Below are 19,036 nucleotides of genomic sequence, written 5' to 3'. Positions count from 1 at the left end.
CATGAACATCTAACAGCTTGCAGCTCATGATATGTTTAGGCCCTGAATTTGGAGTTGGATATGGGCCTCCTTCCAGAGTCTTTCAGTGTCATCCAGGTAACATCTCTGAGGGTCTCTTGAGGCCACTGAAGCAAGAGGCTTAGAAGCTTACCTGGACTTCTCCAACTGTCAGATCTTGCCCCCCTCCACCCCCCATTCCAGCCTGTCAGACATACCCCTGTCTGGGCCTCCTGGCACAAGAGATAAAACGAGAAAGGGGAACTCCTAGCAGCTGGTCCAAGAGATACCAGAGGGGAAGGAGCAGGAGAGACAAACATGTGGGGAAGCAGAAGGAAACTCCAGTATTTACAGATTCTTAAGCCAACAAAAGTGCCTTCATCATTTTCTGTCTGGAAGACAGATTCAGAGAGGAAGCTCAGAGCAACAGTTCAAGACAGGCATTTCCTATAGCCAAGTGGATAAGAGCAGCCTGCAGCCATGGGACAAGGTGAGCCAAGCCTGCTCTCCACAGGGCTTACTGGGCTCTCAGTAGCTCCTCCATCCTTACATGTTTTCATTAAAAGAAGCAGGATGGTGGTGGAGGTGACGATGATGTGACCGTGATGGCGAGGTGATAGTGGGTGTTAATGGTGGTGGAGGTGATGGCGGTAGGGCTATGGTTGGGGGATAGTAAATGGGTGCTGCTGCTGGTGGAGGGGCTGAGGTGTGGGGGCTGGCAGTGGGTACTGGTGGTACTGGAGGTAATGGTTGTGTGGCTCTGGTGGGAAGGGTAGTAGTCGGTGCTGGCAGCAGTGGAGATGACGGAGGTCGGTTATGGTGGGAAGTGGTGGTGGGTGCTGTGGTAGCGATGGTACTGGGAGCGTGGCTATGGAGTGGCAATAGGGTAGGTTGTTGTTGGTAAATTGGTCATCGTCATGATGATGGTGGTAAGATGATGATGGTGATTAAACGGATTTATATTCTTTATCCCAGGATCATTCTAACATGGCTCTTCTCACTGGGTTGTGGTACATCAAAGCTAAATGGGAGAGAAGGAAGGTAGGAGCCAGGGAATCCAACTAAAAGGGGCCGAGGCAGACACCAAGCCTGTGTGTGGGAAACAGGCAGTAGCAGAGAATGCAGAAATCTCAGGGGCCTCTGTTAGCACATTTACATTTACAAGTTCTCGATGTAAAATGAGAACTGCCTGAGAGGATGTCATGATACTCACAGGCCCCCTCCTTGTAGCGTTTTTCTGGGCTGCATGGTACCAAGGGTTTAATGAGCCTTTAGGTGAAAGAGCCACGTGCAATCTCGAGTGAGTTGCTTCTACTCTCTGGGCCTCACTCTTCTCACCTATAAAACAAAACAATTGGACTCAGTGATTTCAAAACCAGCTCTAAAAGTTGTCTGATTGTGTTCTTAGGAAAAAAATGAGTAGGGGTGAGCAAAATTCTGGATTTTATTCATTGCTTCTGGATTGGGACCAGAAAGGGGGGTTGACAATGAGAACAAGCTTCGCTCTTATTAATAATAGTAACAGTCCTACTTAATGGGACTTACTATGTGTCTGACATGGTGCCAAGCATATTATATACATTACCTCATTTGCTTTCCACAACCCTGCAAGGAGGGATGATTGTTCTAAGGAAGAGGAAACTGAAGCTCAGAGTAGTTAAGTTACTTGCCTGAGATCACACAGCTAGTAAGTGAGTTGAGCCAAAGATTTAAACCCTGGTCTCTGACTCCAGCGTCTCTGCATTTACTGACATTGTCATATTTGCCTAGTCTCCATGATTCTTTCTTTTCACAATAGGCCTGGGGATCAAGAGCTGCGACTTCCAGGCAGCAAGAAACAATGTAGAGCACCACACCAATGACATCAGCTCCCAGCGCCTCATTGTGAGAAGGGGGCAGCCCTTCACCATCAGCCTGAACTTCTGGGCTCCAATCCGCACATTTTTGCATACCCTGAAGAAGGTAGTCCTCATTGCACAAACTGGTGAGTGGGGCAGGCCTCGACCTCTTTGGCAGCAGGACTGGGGGTTTCTTTCTCTTGCCCACCAAGGGGCACATGGCTCACACTGCACCTGGGCCTCCAGAAGTCCTGCCCACTGGCAGGGCCTGTGAGGATGAGATAATATGCATAATAAGTAGCATTTATTATGATTCAGAAGTTTCTCAGCCACATTATCACTAAGGGGTTCCTTTGTTGCATATATAATATCAGTTTTGTAGAAAAGTCTGAATGGGATTTAACCTAGGCTAAATATAACATTTAATTGCTACTACTTGCTGAATCTGTACTACATGTCAGATATTGAGCCAAGGGCTTTACATGCAATATCTCATTAAAACCTCACATTGGGGGCTTCCCTCGTGGTGCAGTGGTTAAGAATCCTCCTGCCAATGAAGGGGACACGGGTTCGAGCCCTGGTCCAGGAAGATCCCACATGCTGCAGAGCAACTAAGCCCGTGTGCCACAACTACTGAGCCTGCACTCTACAGTCTGCAGGCCACAACTACTGAGCCTGTGAGCCACAACTACTGAGCCCATGTGCCACAACTACTGAAGCCTGCGTGCTTAGAGCCCACGCTCTGCAACAAGAGAAGCCACTGCAATGAGAAGCCCGCACACCGCAACAAAGACCCAATGCAGCCAAAAATACATAAATAAAATAAATAAATGTATTAAAAAAAAAAACAACCTCACGTTGGCCCTATGAAAGAGGTATCATTACTACACCCATGTTATACACTATGAACCTTTTCTAGATTTAGGTCCATGAGCGCTGAGGACCTGTGCTCTCCCATCACCCTTTACTGCCTTCCATTCCTGGATGGGCTGCTTTCATTCTCCTCCTAATCTAATTTTCACTTGCTCCATCTTTGGGATACTTCACTTTGTTACTCTGAGTTGTGGCAAAGAGATCCAAATGACCAATTCATCTCTGTGTGACTGCAGGAGAGCAGCCTTCCAAGGCCAACCAGACCCAAGCCACGTTCTCAATTTCCAGTCTTGGGGACCGGAAGTGGTGGAGTGCAATGGTGGAGGAGAGAGATGACCAGTCCTGGACTATCTCTGTGACCACACCCGCAGACGCTGTCATTGGCCACTACTCACTCCTGCTGCAGGTTTCAGGCAGGAAGCAATGCCTGGGCCAGTTCACACTGCTCTTTAACCCCTGGGGTCGAGGTGAGTTTGGACCTTGGCCAGCCTGGGCTACAAAGGACTCAAGGCCCCGGAGCTGGGGTACGATTGCTCCAGGCCTCAGGACCCAGCTCCCTCTAGGGCGGCACTAGCACTCAGCTCCTGTGGTGCCTGCCTTCTGGATGAATGGCCTCTCAGACCCAGGGTCCTCTCTTGTCATCTTGGAAGAAGCAGTCCAGGGCTTCCCACTGAGAGCAGAGGTTTGTCTGGTGCTGGCTCAGGCTATTTGGTCACAGGAGCTGAGACTCACTGAGATGACCCTAGGAGAACTACCCTCTTTTATAACAGGACAGGGGCCAAGAGCTGGAAAGTGCTTCAGGAAAAGAGGCGACCTGAGGGACGGGCTTCTCTGTTCCCTCCCTGGGCTCCCATAGTCTGTCTCCAGGGTGGATCCAGGTTTTGTGGGACCTGAAGTTTATATAATTTGGGGGACCCTCTTTCAGAAAAAGAACACAGAATTTTGAATTGCTAAGGCTCCTCCCTGGGCTTATAGGGGTCTGTACTGGTGGGGGGCCCAAAGCTGCAGCTTCAACTTCACAGTAAATCTTCCTTTCTGAGCTCTCTGCTTTTCTCCACTTGTTAGTTCTGTCCTTACTACAGACTGCTGGGTTCTCTCCACACTGACCTATCCCAATATCTGCCTGGAGCAACAAATCAAACAGCCAGCCTCCCCAGCTCAGCAGCCTCTGGGTGGACTTCCTGGGGTCAGGTGGCCTCCAGTGGCCACCTCTGGCAAAGCTCAGCTCTAGCTGTCAGGACTATTTCATCTAGAAAAGTCATCAGACATGGCTGACATGCTCCAAACGGGAGCTAAGAGAACATTTCCTCTTCCTGCCCATTCTGAAGACTGAATCTGTCTTCCCTTTAGAATCTGCCACCCCCCACCTTAAACCTTTGTGTTCCCTGAACGGTTGTTTGGGGGACAGGAAAAGTTTCCTCCTGCTTGCCTGTCCGTGCTACGCCAGACAAGCCTTTTCCTTTCACAGCCTCATTACGAGGCAGGGCTGGGAACAAGGGGAAGTAGAAGAAATCTTACCAGGTTCCTGCACCCCAGTACCTGATGCCCTTTCTATATGGCACCTGAATCCCAGTGAGCTCCCTATCTCCACTTCTTTTGCCCAGGCTGGGGTTCTGCAGTATCCCCTCTGTCAGGTGGCCCTGTCTCTCCTCAGTTCAGGCCCTTTGCTTCTGCTCCAAGGAGTTTGGCAGGTTGAACAATGGATGAGAACTAGTGTCCATTGAGGTGCCATTGCCCCATGTGGGTGAGTGTGGATTCAGGGCCCCTTCAGCTGGGGGAGGCCCCATGGCTCTCCGTACACTGAAAGACCCTCAAGCCATTCCCTCCAAAACTGAGGGTTTAGTGTACCTGCCTCGCTGACTTTGAGCCCACATCCAGAGCTAGACCCTGATGGCCAGAGCAAAGACACAGCAAAGACAGTTCTGGGACAGTGCTTGGTTCAGAGGGAGCTCACAGTCTTGACTCAGTGCCAGGATTCTTGCCTCCATGCCTGGCTTGTAGGGACCTGTGTAGGGAAGGCCTCTCTATGGGGATGAGGGAGGCGTGGAGGGGGGCAGGGTCTGTCTGGCCAGGAGTGAGTTGTTGGCACTGCTCACCTGGGAGGTAAAAGATTTTCAGAGGTTATCTGGGACTCAGTCTCATCTTAGCATACTTGGAGATGGGGCTCTCCTGGATTCAAAAGGAAATTTTGCACCCTGTAATGAAAGAATCCTATTCATAAGCAGGGACTTTATAAAGGGGGGAGGGGCTACACCCAAGCAGAGAAGAGGAGGGGCTGCTACCTATGCTCTGAAAATGTACTTCCCAGAGCCTGCAGGGCCTGGGGCCAAACACCTCAGTTTAAAGTGATTTCCAAAGAAGTGATGTCCAGCTGACTTCACAGACAGTACTAAGGATGGAGGGGCAGGGGCCCAGGGCTCCTTGGGCCCATGGCTCTGTGATCTTCTGTCCCAGTATTTTCAGGGATTCCTGATTTCTAATATGCCATCCTTCTTTTACTTTGAGTACCCTCATCCCAGTTGGATGCCTGGGGGATGGTTTGGAAATCCTCTTCTCTTTCTAGTCCCCCGGAACTAGTCTACCACCCCCCACTTCACCCCTAGCACCAGGCAGAGGGAGACACTTGGCAAGCAGAGCAGGTCCCTCTGCTGCTCCCAGCTTCCTAGAGTGGGTGATGGCCTCCTTAAAGCCCCCACCCTCCTCATGATCCCCAGCCCAACCCTTGGATGAAGACAGCAGGAGAGGCTGCGGGGAGAGACCATAGGAGTCCCAGACCCACTTGGACACCCTGGGTGGAAACTAATGCTCTGGCTACCGCTCTACACATACCTGCTCAAATTCCCTTCTGCTCATGCCTGTCAACACGTTTGACTGGTTTTTCGGAATCACTTTTTTTTTGGTTGAACTTGTGAGAGAGACATAACAGGCCCCCTGGGACGCTCCCTGGGCTGTTGCCAAATTCTCTTGGTTCAGTAGCACTCTGGCTGCAAGTATCTTCGGGAACCAGCAGGCCTTTTAAGGTTGGCTTGTTCCTGTTGGCTGGCTGACCATGAAGGCCACCATGGCTGACCCAGGGACTCTGACCCCCTTCCCCACTCTCACCAGAGAGGAGCCTGGATCCCAGTGTGGGCTGAAAAGAGGGGGTTCCTCCTCAGTCCTCATCAGGCCTGGAGCTGAAGAGAAGGCCTGTAGCTGAATCCCACCTCAGCATGGAAGGCAGAGGCCTGGAGGTGGAGGGCAAGCCCAGTATCCCCCAGAGCCTCATTCCTGCCTCCTTCTCTCCAGAGGATGCTGTGTTCCTGGCGAATGAAGCTCAACGCAGGGAGTACTTGCTGAACCAGAACGGCCTCATCTTCCTGGGCACAGCTGACTGCATCCAGGCTGAGCCCTGGGACTTTGGCCAGGTACAGGGGCCTCTGGGGAAGCCTGGGGGAAAGTGAGTGTCCCATAACCTTCAGTACTCAGGTCAAACAGAGTGGGCAGGTCCAAAATCCCCTGGTCATGAGGCCATTTCTTCATGCAGTTTCAGCCCCGTGGTACCTCTCCTCCCTCAGAGCCACACTAGACCATCCTCCACAGCTTCCAGAGCTATCTTCCTAAAGACGACGCAAATCAAACCTCTGTTAAATCCCCACCATCTACAGGATAAAAAACAAATCCCCAGGCTTGACACGCAAGGCTCTTCACAGTCGGGCCACTGCTTTCCTTTCCCCAAGAGCCACTCCATGCTCCAGCCCCTGGCCATCCCTTGAATGTGCAGGCTGAATGTTCCCTCTGCCAGGAATACCTTCCCTCCCTTATCCCCTGGAAAACTCCTACCCATCTTTTAAGGCCCTCTGAAAGCCTTCCCCAGCCCCCAGAGGCAGAGTGACTCTCTCCACTATGCTCTCTGGGTGGGCATCTCTCCTACAGCCCTGGCCACGTTGCTGAGATCTGTAGCCTAAGCAGCCACATGTCCCCCTCACTCCTAACCCCGGGCTCCTCAAGAGCAGGAGCTGCTGTCTTATCTGCCCCCACACAGGACTGCCCTGTCAGGGGCAGTGGGAGCAAATGACATGGAAAACGATAGAAATGAGAGGACTCGACACAGCCCTGGCGCTCAAGAGCTCACGCTATCAGGAGTCAGACGACAGAAGAGGCAAATGGCTGGAGTGCCGGGCACAGGGACCAGGCAGCCCTGGGGGCAGAGGGAAAAGCCAGAACTCCCAAGGGGGCAAGGCAGGAAGGAGTGGAGCCTGAGTCTGGAGAAGGACGAGGGGACGGGGTTGACTTGTGGGAAGAATGCCTGACCTGCACACCCACCATCACGGCCCTGTGTGGTCCTTATAGTTCGAGGAGGATGTCATCGACCTCAGCCTGGACTTACTGAGCGTGGACAAGCGGGTGGAGAAGTGGGGCAACCCCGTGCATGTGGCCCGTGTCTTGGGTGCATTGGTGAGTGAGGACAGGGTCGGGAGGGGGAGGTGACGAAATGGCAGCCCTCTGACAGAGCTGCCCCACCTCTACGGCCCTGGCAATCTTCAAGTCACAAGTGGTCCCCTCCTCCCACGGTGTGGGGGACAGTCCTTGAAGAAGGTTCTGAGTGAGGAGGGAAGGACAGTAGCATCCACAGGGGACAGAAAAGCACAGGGAGGTGTCATCCCTCAGGACACAAGCCAGCAAGGACTAAAACTGGCCCGGATTTCCTTGGCCCCTCCCTTCCTCCCCACCCCCAGCCCAACCTGGGGGCTTAGGTCCCTGGGAGGAAGGGGGTCACGTCCATCTTACCCAGTGTTTGCTGCTAAGGTGGTCAAAGGCATTTGTTCTCATTTCTAAATTATTCCCATGAAGGTAGCTTGATGCTTTCCTGTTGTCCTTAAAAGTTCTCTCACAGGAATAACGCGTCCCACATTTCCTCATGTGGCTCCGTCCACGCCTCTGAAGAGCTGGTGAGGGACAGGGCCAGCCTGCGAGGGGGAGGAAGCTTGGGATGTGTGGGCCTCGAGGCCCCAGGTGAAAACACTTACAAGGAATGGGAGCCAGGCAGGCCAAGGGGCAGCCCTCCTGCCGCTCTTGTGTCCTGAGTTTTGTTTTTCACTACGGCCCATGAAGCTCTGCTTCTGGAGGACTTGTTAAAAAGGAGGAGTCCCAGGAATTCCCTGGCGGTCCAGTGGTTAGGAGTCAGCGCTTTCACTGCCCAGGGACACGCAGGTTTAACAAGTTCCAGGTGATTGCCATGCACGTGGTCTGTTCACCCCCCTCTTGGAGAACTGTGATGAGCCCCCCTTGCCCATCCACATTTCCCCAAACAGCTGCACGCCCTCAAGGAGAAGAGTGTCTTGCCCACCCCGCAGATCCAGACCACCGAGGAAAAGGCCTTGCTGAACAAGCGCCGGGGCAGCGCGCCCATCCTGCGGCAGTGGGTCAAGGGCCAGGGGAGGCCCGTGTATGATGGTCAGGCCTGGGTGTTGGCCGCCGTTGCTTGCACAGGTACAGAGCAGGTTTGCCTGCCGCACCCAAACGTCCCCTTGGCGACGTCGCAGTGTCTGCCCTGCTTCTTGGGTTACCCCTCCTCCACCCGCAGTACTTCCCCGCCTCCATCACACCCATAACTGCTTCCGGTGCAGTTATAACCGCTTCCGGTGCAGTTATAACTGCTTCTGCTTCCGTCTGGCCAAGAAACCAGCTATTTATCCCGAGCAGCTCCTCCCAACCAGCTGCTGCTCCTTTTGCCCCTTTGGCAAACTTGGGCCCATCTGGCGAGCTCTGCTCCCAAACTCACTTTTCCCCAAAGCTTCCCCTGACCCTGCCCCAGGAAAGCAAGCCCTGCTGTGTATCCCGTAAGCCTACCCCCGCTGTGTACTCTGCCTGATGTGTAACTGGTTTGTTCCTCGTTTCTGGGCCCTCATATGGCCTGGGTCTGGCTGGTGTCAATTCTAACTTTCTGGTGCCTGTGCCCCTTCTCTTTCCACAGTGTCACCTGGCATTTAAGATAGTGAAAGTGCCCGGTGTCCAGAGGAGACCCTGAAAACGCTAGCCATGTACCCTGCCCCCCACATTCCAGGCCTCTCTGGTGCCCTGACCCCCTGCCCCCTTCCATGCAGTGCTGCGAGGCCTGGGAATCCCTGCCCGCGTCATTACCACGTTCACCTCAGCCCAGGGCACTGGCGGGGGCCTGCTCGTAGATGAGTACTACAGTGAGGAGGGGCTTCAGAATGGAGAAGGCCACAGAGGCAGAATCTGGTGAGAAGCCCGAAGGGGATGAGGTCCCAGACCTGGAAGGGCTCCAAGCCCGCAGGGTGTCACCCATGGGAACCCCAAGGGGCCCTGCTGAGAGTAGGCCTTCAAGACTCTTGAAAGCAGCATGGTCAGGGTGAGTTGTGGAGTGCATGCCCCTTCCCAGGAGTGTTGCAACCACTTTTATGCAGCATCCTCCTATCCCCCTAGTAACAGCTCTGTCATTTCTAGGACCGCTTCGGGACTCTTTTTTTCCCCATTTGAGTTGCTTCCTTTGCTACCTTCAGGATCTTCCAGACTTCCACGGAGTGCTGGATGGCTCGGCCTGCTCTGCCCCAGGGTTATGACGGATGGCAGATTCTGTACCCAAGTGCCCCTAATGGAGGTGGAGGTAAAGCCTGGGCATGGGCCCAGGACTTCCCTGGGCTGCACAGAGCTGCATGAGGACAAGGAGTCCTTCGGAGAGGAAAGAGGGGCAGCAGGTGGTCCAAAGGGGGTCTGCATCCCCTAAAACAGGAGAAGCGCCAGGAATGATAGTGACCAGCAGAATGCTGACCTGATGCCCGCAGGCTCAAGGGAACAAATGTGTTAGCCATCTTGGCCCCAAGGTCTCAGGGAGACTAGCCCCTCTCAGAGCAACAGGTGAGGGAGCTGAGTCTCATGGAAGGGCAGAGGGTCTTAAGACAGCTTGTAGAGTGGGACTTCTGGGGTTCTGGTTGTGGATGAAGAGGATATCAGGATAGGCTCAAGCTCAGAAAAGGAATCTTCAGGAGTTATAAAAGGATGGCTCTTCCTGTCCCAGGAACAGAACTGTCTCAGAGCCTGGCACATAGGAAGTGCTCAGCAAAGGCAGCCTATCCCTATCATGTCTGTAGTCAAGCTGGCTTAGGAACTCCCGTGTACTCTGTACCTCTGAGGTTATTACCTGTCCAGTTTCTGAGAGGGCTTCTGCCATAGGCCATGACCAAAAAGTGTTGTCGCTAAATAGTGAGTTTCACCTCAGCAGTGCCCTCTCAGAAACCTTGCCTAGTGCCCACCTCTGACCTTGATCCCAGGGGAGGGACAAAAGGGCATAGGATGGGGACTGCTGTTGTGAGCTCTGACCCAAGCTGAGGTCTGGGCGTGGTTCCTCTCGCTTACCGACCTTTCTCCCTTTCTCTCCCTCAGTCCTGGAGGCCTGTGATCTGGTCCCAGTCAAAGCAGTCAAGGAGGGGACGCTGGGGCTGACCCCTGCAGTATCAGACATTTTTGCCTCGATAAATGCCTCATGTGTGGTCTGGAAGTGCCATGAGGATGGGACACTGGAGCTGACCGACTCCAATACTAAGTATGTTGGCAACAACATCAGCACCAAGGGTGTGGACTGTGACCGCTGTGAGGACATCACGCAGAACTACAAGTATCCTGAAGGTACTGGGCAGAGGAGGGCCCTGAAACAGCAACAGGAGGAAAAGAATGGGCCAGACACACGCAGGCCAAAGAGAGGTCCTTTCCCCATCATATAAAACAGGATTTCTCAGCCCTGTTTGACATTATTCACATTCTGGACTGGCTAACTTCGTTGTGGAGGGCTGTGCACCATAGGACATTCAGCAGCATTCCTGGCCTCTATCCACTAGATGCCGGCTCCCCTTCAACCACTGCCCCCAGTTGTGACAACCAGAAATGTCTCCCAACATTTCCAGATGTCCCCTGGGGGCACAATTGCCCCCAGTTAAGAACCACTGCTATACAACAGCACAGTTAATACCAAGCCCAGCTGCCAAGAGATGTTCTCTCTCTTCTGCTCTCCTTCAACACCCCTCCAAGCTGATTTGGAGCCCACCACTGCAGTGTCCACCCATTTGTCCAAACAAGAAGCCCTGCACTGTCCTTGAGTCTCCCCCATCACCACCCCACTGTACTCTCACACCCATCTCCTCATCTCCTTCCCCATTGCCTGTAGGTCATCCAGGGCCTCATCATCTCTCGTCTAAAGTATTGCAGCAGCCTCCTAACTAGACCCCCGCCTCCAGTCTCCCCATCATTACTCTATTTTCAACTTACAGTTTCCAGAATGAGCTTCCCAAGACACAAATATAATTATGTTACAGAATATTCCTGTTCCAGAATATTCCATGGCCTCCATTGCCCTTGGAATAAGTCCAAACTTCTTCACTTAGGAAGATTCAAGTCCCTGCAACTTGTACAAAAACTAGCTCTCTCACCGTTCAAGGGGCAAATTCATAGCACTTGAAGAACTTGATCCCGTGAGTGGCTTTGAAGAGATACACTGTATCTGTGGTGGGTCTAACACAGATCTTTTTTTAGCTAAATATGGACCTAGAGGTTTGCAAAGCTCATGTGGCTTTGGCATTTGAACAGCAGCGAGAAAATGAACCTTAATCCTGGGCTGCATTAGAAGGGTCTACACCTGCTGGGTAAGAGGTCTGCTTTGTTTATTCCATTCTTCAGGATCTCTTCAAGAAAAAGAGGTGCTGGAGAGGGTCCAGGAAAACAGAATGAAACATGGGAAAGACGATGGCATCCATCCTCCCAGTCTCGAGACTGATGATCCTTTACATTTCTTCTTGGAAGCACCCAGTTCCCTAGCCCTGGGAGGGGACGCCCGGTTCTCTGTGAACTTGTTAAACCCTAGTGACCATGATAAAGAAGTGCAGCTGGCTGTTGGGCTGCAGGCAGTATACTACAATGGTGTCCTTGCTGCCAAGCTCTGGACGAAGAAGCTTGTCCTTACACTCAGGGCCAACTCAGGTAACTCTCTACGGCCCCCCTCCCCAGACACTCCACACACCCAGCTCCTGCCCTGGGCAGGCAACGGCCATACAGCACCCCCTGCAGATCTGAAGAGATAGCATCTAGCCCCTGGTGTGCCCTCTCTCTCTCTCTCTTTTTCTCTCTTTCTCATTCAATACATATTTATTGAGCTTCACACAGGGAAAAAACCCCACAATTCTGATTGCAGTTATATAAGCAAACAGACAGTGTAAGAAGTGTTTGATAAGGTAAACAGAGTACAATGGCGGGTTAGCGTCTTACCCAGGCTGGAGCAGGCTGCCCCCAGGTAAATCGGGCTGCCCTCGGTCTTGAAGGTTGAATAGGACAGTGTCAGACAGTAAAGTGGGTCAAGGGCGGGCTTCCCTGGTGGCGCAGTGGTTGAGAGTCTGCCTGCCGATGTAGGGGATGCAGGTTCGTGCCCCGGTCTGGGAGGATCCCACATGCCACAGAGCGGCTGGGCCCGTGAGCCATGGCCGCTGGGCCTGCGCGTCCGGAGCCTGTGCTCTGCAACGGGAGAGGCCACAGCGGTGAGAGGCCCGTGTACCGCAAAAAAAAAAAAAAAAAAGTGGGTCAAGGCCATTCCAGGAAGAAGGGACATATGCTCAGGTTCTTCCTCCTCCTTCAGATTCTTATTTAATTGAGTTGGGATGGGATCCAGGCACTGGTATTTTTTCAGAGCTCCCTGGGTTATTCTAGGGTTGAAATTCCCTGGACTAGAGCAGTTCTCCAACTTTGCTGCATATCAGAACCACCTGGGGGAAGTTTGATGCTCAGCCTGCACCCCAGACCAATTAAGTCAGAAACTCTATGGTTTGGCCCAAACATCAAAAAAAGTTTTAAGTCCTTGGGTGATTCCAATGTGCAGGCAAGAGAATCAGTGGAATAGTGCTTGTCTACATGATTGCAGCAGCCTCCTGACGGGTGCCCCTGCCTCCAGTCCCTCCACCCTGTTCCCTTTCCAAGGGAGGGAGGGATGGAGTGGGGCAGTGGTGTGAGAGCTGGACAAGGCCAGATCATGAAGCGGCTTGTAGGTCCTGCTGAGGAGTTTGGGTTTTGTTCTCCGGGCAGTGGGGAGCTGGTGGGAGGTTTTAACCAGGGGAGTCAATGTGATCAGAAATTCATGGGCAGAATGGAATGGAAGGGGTCGTATTAGAGTCGTGGTTCTCAACCTTGGCTGCACGTTGAATCACCTGGGGAATTTAAAAAATACTGATGCTTGGGCCTCACAATCAGAGTCTGTTATAATTGATTTGGGGTGTGGCCTGGCACTGGGATTGTTTTATAAAGCTTCCCATATGATTCTAATGTACATCCAATGTCGACAACCACTGGATTGGAGGTTGGAAGGTTTTGTAATAATCAAGCCAAGAAATAAAGGACAAACTAAACTAGCTGCACTTTTCAAATGAAGTCATATTGAAGAGGTAGGCTAGATTGAACTCGTGTATGTGGGGAGAGGGTGCTTCCAGCTTGGGTGAGCCTCCAGAATAGGGCAAATGGGGAAGAGCAGGTTTGGGGAGAAAGATGTTGAGTTCTGTTTGTGGCATGTTGGATTTGAAAGCCCATAAGACATCCAAGCTGTGACGGCCAGTAGGCAGCTGGAAACCTAAACCTGGTATTCAAGATAAAGGCCTGTTTGGGGGTGGGGGGAGTAGGAGAGGACTGTGAGAGGGTGAGGAGGAAACCCAGGCAGCACCAGCATGTTGGGGTGCAGGGGGCAGTCAGGGAAAGAGCAGAGTGAGAGACTGAGAAGGGAAAGAGAGGATGGGGGCACGAAGCAAGGTCAGCAGAGAGGCCACGAGAGGTCAAGGCTGAAAAGCGTCCACTGACAGAGTGGTCTGACAGAGAAGCAATGGCAAAGACCAGGTTCCTGGGGTTAAACAGATTGAGAGTTGAGGAAGTGAGACAAGGTGTGCAGTCCTTCCTGGAAGAATGGATGGAAAAAGAAGGGAGACCTGGTGGTAGTCAGCCAGGGACACTGGGGAGGAGGGTGTTCTTTGTTTTCTTTTAAGATGAGAGACAGCAGAATCCACTTACATGCTGAGGAAGAATCAGCAGAGAGAAAAGGACGGAAACCTCAGGAGAGATGGGTTATAATTGATGGTGCAATCCTTGGGGAAATGAGAGGCAACTAGAATAATTATAGCTCACATTTATCAAGCACTTATTTTTGGCAAACATGGTGTTAAATGTTCTATATGCATCATCTCATTTATCTTCATAACGACCTTATGAGGCAGGAACCATTATTATCCCACTTTACAGATGAGGAGACCAAGACACAGAGAATTAAATAATTTGCCCGAAGTTACACAGCTAAGCAGTGGCGGGGTCAGGGTGGGGCACTGATTTAAAAAGCAAAGGACTGGACTTGGGCAGGGGGGATGCCTCACCCTCCGGGGGGGTTAACAGCAGGGGTAGATGTCTATATCTGTAGGTTGCGAATGAGAACATGAGCTCGAGAGGCTTCCTCAAGGACGAAGGATGGCTTCATTTTCTCTGCAAAAGGGAAAGAGCAGAAGCAGAGAAGGGGAGGGGACTAAGCATACATATATTCAGCCACGGCTGGGTGGCAGGTCTGAGACCAGCACTTAATGACTGTCTCGTGAACCACAAGCCGTCCCTCCAGGTAGGCATTGTTATTAGACAAGGAAACAGGCTCCAAGAGCTTCACTTGTTCTAGTTCACAGGTGCCCTTTCCCCAGCCCTGTGGAGGTGGTCCATCAAGAGTGTTAGTGGCGGCGGTGATGGTGGTCATGGGTGGGTTCTTGACTGAGTTCAATTTTGAAATTGCTGTGAGGAATGAGGCATCTTTCTGGCTTCAGTGAGGTCCCGACTCCTTTGCGTTGTGTGTGAAACTACTGCTTATTTCCAGGGCGCATGCACTCACCCCTGGGTGCTGACTCCACCTGTCATATGTTTCAGCTGAGAAAATCTCCACCTTCCTGTCCTTCTCCAATTTTAAACAAAACCCGCCAGAGAATAGTTTCCTCAGACTCACCGCTATGGCAACACACTCCAGCCCTACCTGCTTTGCTCAGCAAGACATCGCCATTTGCAGACCACACCTTGCCATTGAGGTAGGCACCAGTCCTTCCCCATATCACTGGCGTTTGCCGCTACTCAGGTCCCCGTTTCAGAAGGCACTGAGTCTCTCCAGCTTCAGAGCAGGTGACAGTGCTGAAGAACTACCAGGAAATGCTGGGTTGAGAGCTCCTTCTCTTGAAAGAGATGGTTTCTTATACATGCTATTAAAGTTTAAATCTTCCAACTTTAGTTCAGATTAAGTAAAGTTTTCTAAAATTGGGGTCTTCCCAGTTGCTGCCTCTATACTTACAGAGATAATAACAGCCTATGTTTATTTAGCACTTTGTACATGTGCCAATGTATTTTCACCTCTTTTACTTCTTTTAATACAAAAGCCCTGGGAGGTGGAATTGTTCCCACTGTTCAGAGGAGGAAACAGTCCCAGAGAGCATCATGCCCACGATCATAAAAATAGGACATTTTAGAGGCTTAGGGCTCTTGGTCCAGTACTCTTTCCACATGTCTACCCAGACCAAAACGAATGTGACCTGGTCTCTGCTCTGGAAGAGGTTATTACAGTTGGGTAAGGGAGACACAACGTGTGGTCTTTTATGTCAGAGCTTTAGGAGAGGTACAAAGTTGCTCTGGGACAAGTGAAGTAAAGGGGATTAATTCCAGCTGGTGGGTTTGGGGAAGACTTCATGCAGGATGTGGCATTTGTGTTGGGCCTTGAAAAATGGGTAAGCTTTCAGTGCAGAGGTGGGGGAAGGCCGTTGCAGACAGAAGGCTGAGTAAAGAGGCCCAAAGGAGGGGAGCCTGAGGGGTGCACTGAGGCTCCGAAGGTGCCCGAAGAGGCTGGCGTGTCTTGCAGTCAGGGGAGGAACAGATGAGCCTGCAGGTAGATTGGGAGCAGATCAGGAAGGGCTCTGAATGCCAACCGAAGCTGGATTCTGAGGACAATGGGAAACCCTCCAAAGTTTCTAAGTGAGGGAAAGGCACCATCAGAGGTTGTCAGTGATGGGTCAAGGGTGAGAGTAAATGCAGGAAGAGCAGGTAGAGGGGTAGAGAAGTCAGCTGTGGAGTTTGGGTGAGGATGGCAGAGCTAGGAGAGTAACTGAGGAGGCTTCAGGGAGGGTGGCCAGGAGGGGAAGGAGCGACTGCAGCTCTGTGCTCTTGGCATCTCCCACAGATGCCGGAGACAGCAGAGCAACATCAGCCCCTTACGGCCTCAGTCAGCATCCATAACTCCTTAGATGCTCCCATGAAGGGCTGTGTGATCTCCATCTTCGGAAGGGGACTCATTCACAGAGAGAAGAGCTACAGGTAAGAGACCGCAAGCTTCTCAACCCACAAAAACATCTCAACTGGTCATAAAGGCAGGAACCCAAGATCGATGACTGTCTTTTTGCTTTGTCTATGGAGACAGAGCAAATACCTGCCAGAGTTGAACTAAAGGATTAGGGCCTCTCTCATCCTGGGGCCACCAATGTGGGTGCAGGAGTGACGGAGGAGGCTCTGTGCCTCTCGGGCACCTGACGCTGGCCACGGCTCTGGTCACACAGGGAGAGCCTGGGTATTGCTGGTGAATGCAGGTGAGGGGGTTAGGGCTGGGTGGGAGGGAACGCCACAGGGAGGGTAGGCTGCCTCTCAGTGAAGCCAGAGAGCTGCATTCTACTAGTGACAACACAATACAGAATTTTATTTCTACATTCTCTTTTACTCCTATTCCCTACCCCCATTCCCACTACCACCCTTCATATCCCTTTTTTAGTATGTATGAGTACTGTTGCTTCATGAGTACTGTATTCTTAACTGATGTAAATGGTGTTACGTCTAATTCTTTTTCTTTTCACTCAGAACTATGTTTTTACGATTCATCCACATGTCAAGTCCATTGCTTCTGCTGCATATTACTCCATCGTGTACACCCCCGACTTCCTACCACGCCACTCCACAGCGCCTCCAACTCTCGGACACTACAGATATACGTCCCCTTACATACTCGCTTGAAAATCTGTGGGAGGTGGGGGGAAATACGCGCAGGAATGGAGTAGCTGAGACATAGGATATGACCTGGTTTGACCACGTGCTATCAGATTGGCTTGCATAATGGCTGCAAGAGTCTACAACTCCCTCCAGCAGTACTTGACAGTTTCTATCTTCCTACCATTCCTCCACTCTTGGCAATACCCAGTTTTGTCTTTTTTTCCAGTTTAACAGGATAAGGTAATATCTCATTATTGTTTTAATTTGTTAACTCTTCATATGTTTATTAGCCTTTTCCATTTCCTCCTCTGTATAGTTTGTTTTTAACTTTGCCCACTTTTCTTTTGGTGTTCCTGCCTTTTTTCCTTGTTGATGTGTGTGTGTGTGTGTGTGTGTGTGTGTGTGTGTGTGTGTGTACACAAACCCTGTATAGTCTAGATTAGTGCCTTGTTGGTTTTAGATGTTGTATCTTCGTTCATTATTGCTCCTTCTCTCATGAAGTCCACGGCATCTTCTGCTGAATACATACATACAGTTTAGAGTTCACGATGCCTACTCCTACCACCCATTAGGTCCCTCACAGGTTGTCTGGTTGTTGAGACACTGCCTCAACCTCAAGAAACTCAGTGGGTCAGTCTTGCCCATAAGTTGAGAGGAGGGACTACCAACATTTAACCAGACGTCTGTGTTCTCCCAGCTCAACTGTGGGGCAAAACTCCTCAAAAATATCTGCACCATTCCCTCAGTCAACGTAAGAAGGTCCACAGGCAGACTAGAAGGTTGCTAATAGGGCTGCAAAACACCACCTGTTGACATACTGACATCTCAATATGCCCACTGGACCCACTGCAGTTAGCAACGAGGGTTCCAAAACTGCCTTCCCAAACATACTATTACTAAGAAGGAGACCAGACTGAAGTCGCAGGTGATAAACGAAACAACAGGTGTAACTTGGAAGCCCTTAGAATAGGATGTTTCTCTTCTCAAACATACAACGGCTCACCATAGGAGGCTCCTGCATTCCATCCCCTTCAAACCTCCTCTGTTTTAACAGCAAGGTACTTGGATGTTTATTTCTTCAGAGTCCACTTCTGTAAGCAGGTAAGGATCAGAGTCACTGGGACCAGCAAAGCAATGACCCTGGGACAGAACTAGCACCTGCCTTTTCCTTTATTTCAGATTAAGTTCGGTGCAGTCCAGAAACACCTTGCGCACCCAACTCAAGTTCACACCAATGCAGGTGGGGCTCCAGAGGCTCACTGTGGAAATGGACTGCAACATGTTCCAGAACCTAACCAACTTCAGAAGTGTCACTGTGGTAGCCCCTGAAACTCCAGCTTAAACTTCCAGCTCCAGCATCACTCTCCCCAACCACCCCTTGAATCTGCAATCTAAAACTGAATGTGCTGGGAAGAGAAACTCTGCTTATCAGACAAGTAGATCTCTGTTCAGGTTGACCTGAACAAAGAGTGACCAAGAACAAAACTAGATTCCCAGAAATCAATAGAAAAGACATTCATTCATTTCTGTCACCCCAGCTCAAGGCACCCATGAAGACTAGTTGTCTTAGAATGGAAACTACTGGGCTTGAGGAATAAAAAGAAGCCTTTGTAAAGGTACTCAGATAAGTAAATTCAGATTTTTTGAGTCCAGGGTTCTTCATAACCATTTACTGTTCACTCATACATTAATTTATAAAGGAAAAGAACCTAACATTTAAATCATTCTTGTATTTCTAATGAAATGGGACAATATTAGCTAAAAATATGATTTTTAGGTAATCCTAAGATTACACTGACCAGTGCCATCCCTGACCATATCCTTAAAGAGCCAAAGATGACTGAAGAAAGTTATAAAACACACAGCATGAGACCTGAGCACAGAATGATCTTCTAGACTCAGCTACAGATAAGTCCTTATTAGAGTTAAATATTATTAAATATTAAATATCCCACAATTAAGTCTGATGTTAAAAACATAAATTTGGTCCAGTAGAGAAATACACAATTATTAAGAATAAAGAAAACAGGACCTATTAAAAAAAAGAAAAAGAAAATAGGACCTTTAAAGAAAGATAAAAGAACTGGACTCCTTTTGTAAAAAGTTACAAGTTTTTTTGTTTGCTTACATTTTGTTGCTTTGATACTCTGTTTCATTTTAGTTCCTTTTCCTTATAACACTTTTTAAAAGTACAGAATGGCACTTTATAAAAGTAAATTAAAACTCTTAAAAAATAAAATAAAATAAAACTCTTGACTCAAGGAATTTCGACCCCAAGTACACACTAGTCTCTCAAAAGAATGGCTGCTGGACTTGGAGGG

At 50.4% G+C, this 19,036-nt stretch overlaps 1 protein-coding gene across 1 annotated transcript; it reads left to right on the top strand.

The window, feature by feature from the left end:
• Positions 1-331: 331 nt before the first annotated feature.
• Positions 332-18,750, top strand: EPB42 (erythrocyte membrane protein band 4.2). Its single transcript, XM_065871284.1, has 13 exons — positions 332-487; positions 1,796-1,981; positions 2,945-3,175; positions 5,994-6,112; positions 7,038-7,142; positions 8,000-8,177; positions 8,792-8,930; positions 9,212-9,315; positions 10,092-10,334; positions 11,379-11,678; positions 14,628-14,782; positions 15,919-16,052; positions 17,895-18,750. Exons 1-13 carry the CDS (start codon positions 478-480, stop codon positions 18,055-18,057), a joined length of 2,067 nt encoding a protein of 688 aa, XP_065727356.1. The 5' UTR covers positions 332-477; the 3' UTR covers positions 18,058-18,750.
• Positions 18,751-19,036: the final 286 nt, after the last annotated feature.

The sequence above is a fragment of the Phocoena phocoena genome, chromosome 2 (genome assembly GCF_963924675.1).
Source record: "Phocoena phocoena chromosome 2, mPhoPho1.1, whole genome shotgun sequence".
Classification (NCBI taxonomy): Eukaryota; Metazoa; Chordata; class Mammalia; order Artiodactyla; family Phocoenidae; genus Phocoena; species Phocoena phocoena.
This window is presented reverse-complemented; position numbering and strand designations above follow the sequence as displayed.

Coding starts and splice junctions, on each gene's coding strand:
- EPB42 (XM_065871284.1), top strand. Junction 10,335..11,378: donor GAACTACAAGTATCCTGAAG/GTACTGGGCAGA, acceptor TCCATTCTTCAG/GATCTCTTCAAGAAAAAGAG. Junction 16,053..17,894: donor CACAGAGAGAAGAGCTACAG/GTAAGAGACCGC, acceptor CCTTTATTTCAG/ATTAAGTTCGGTGCAGTCCA.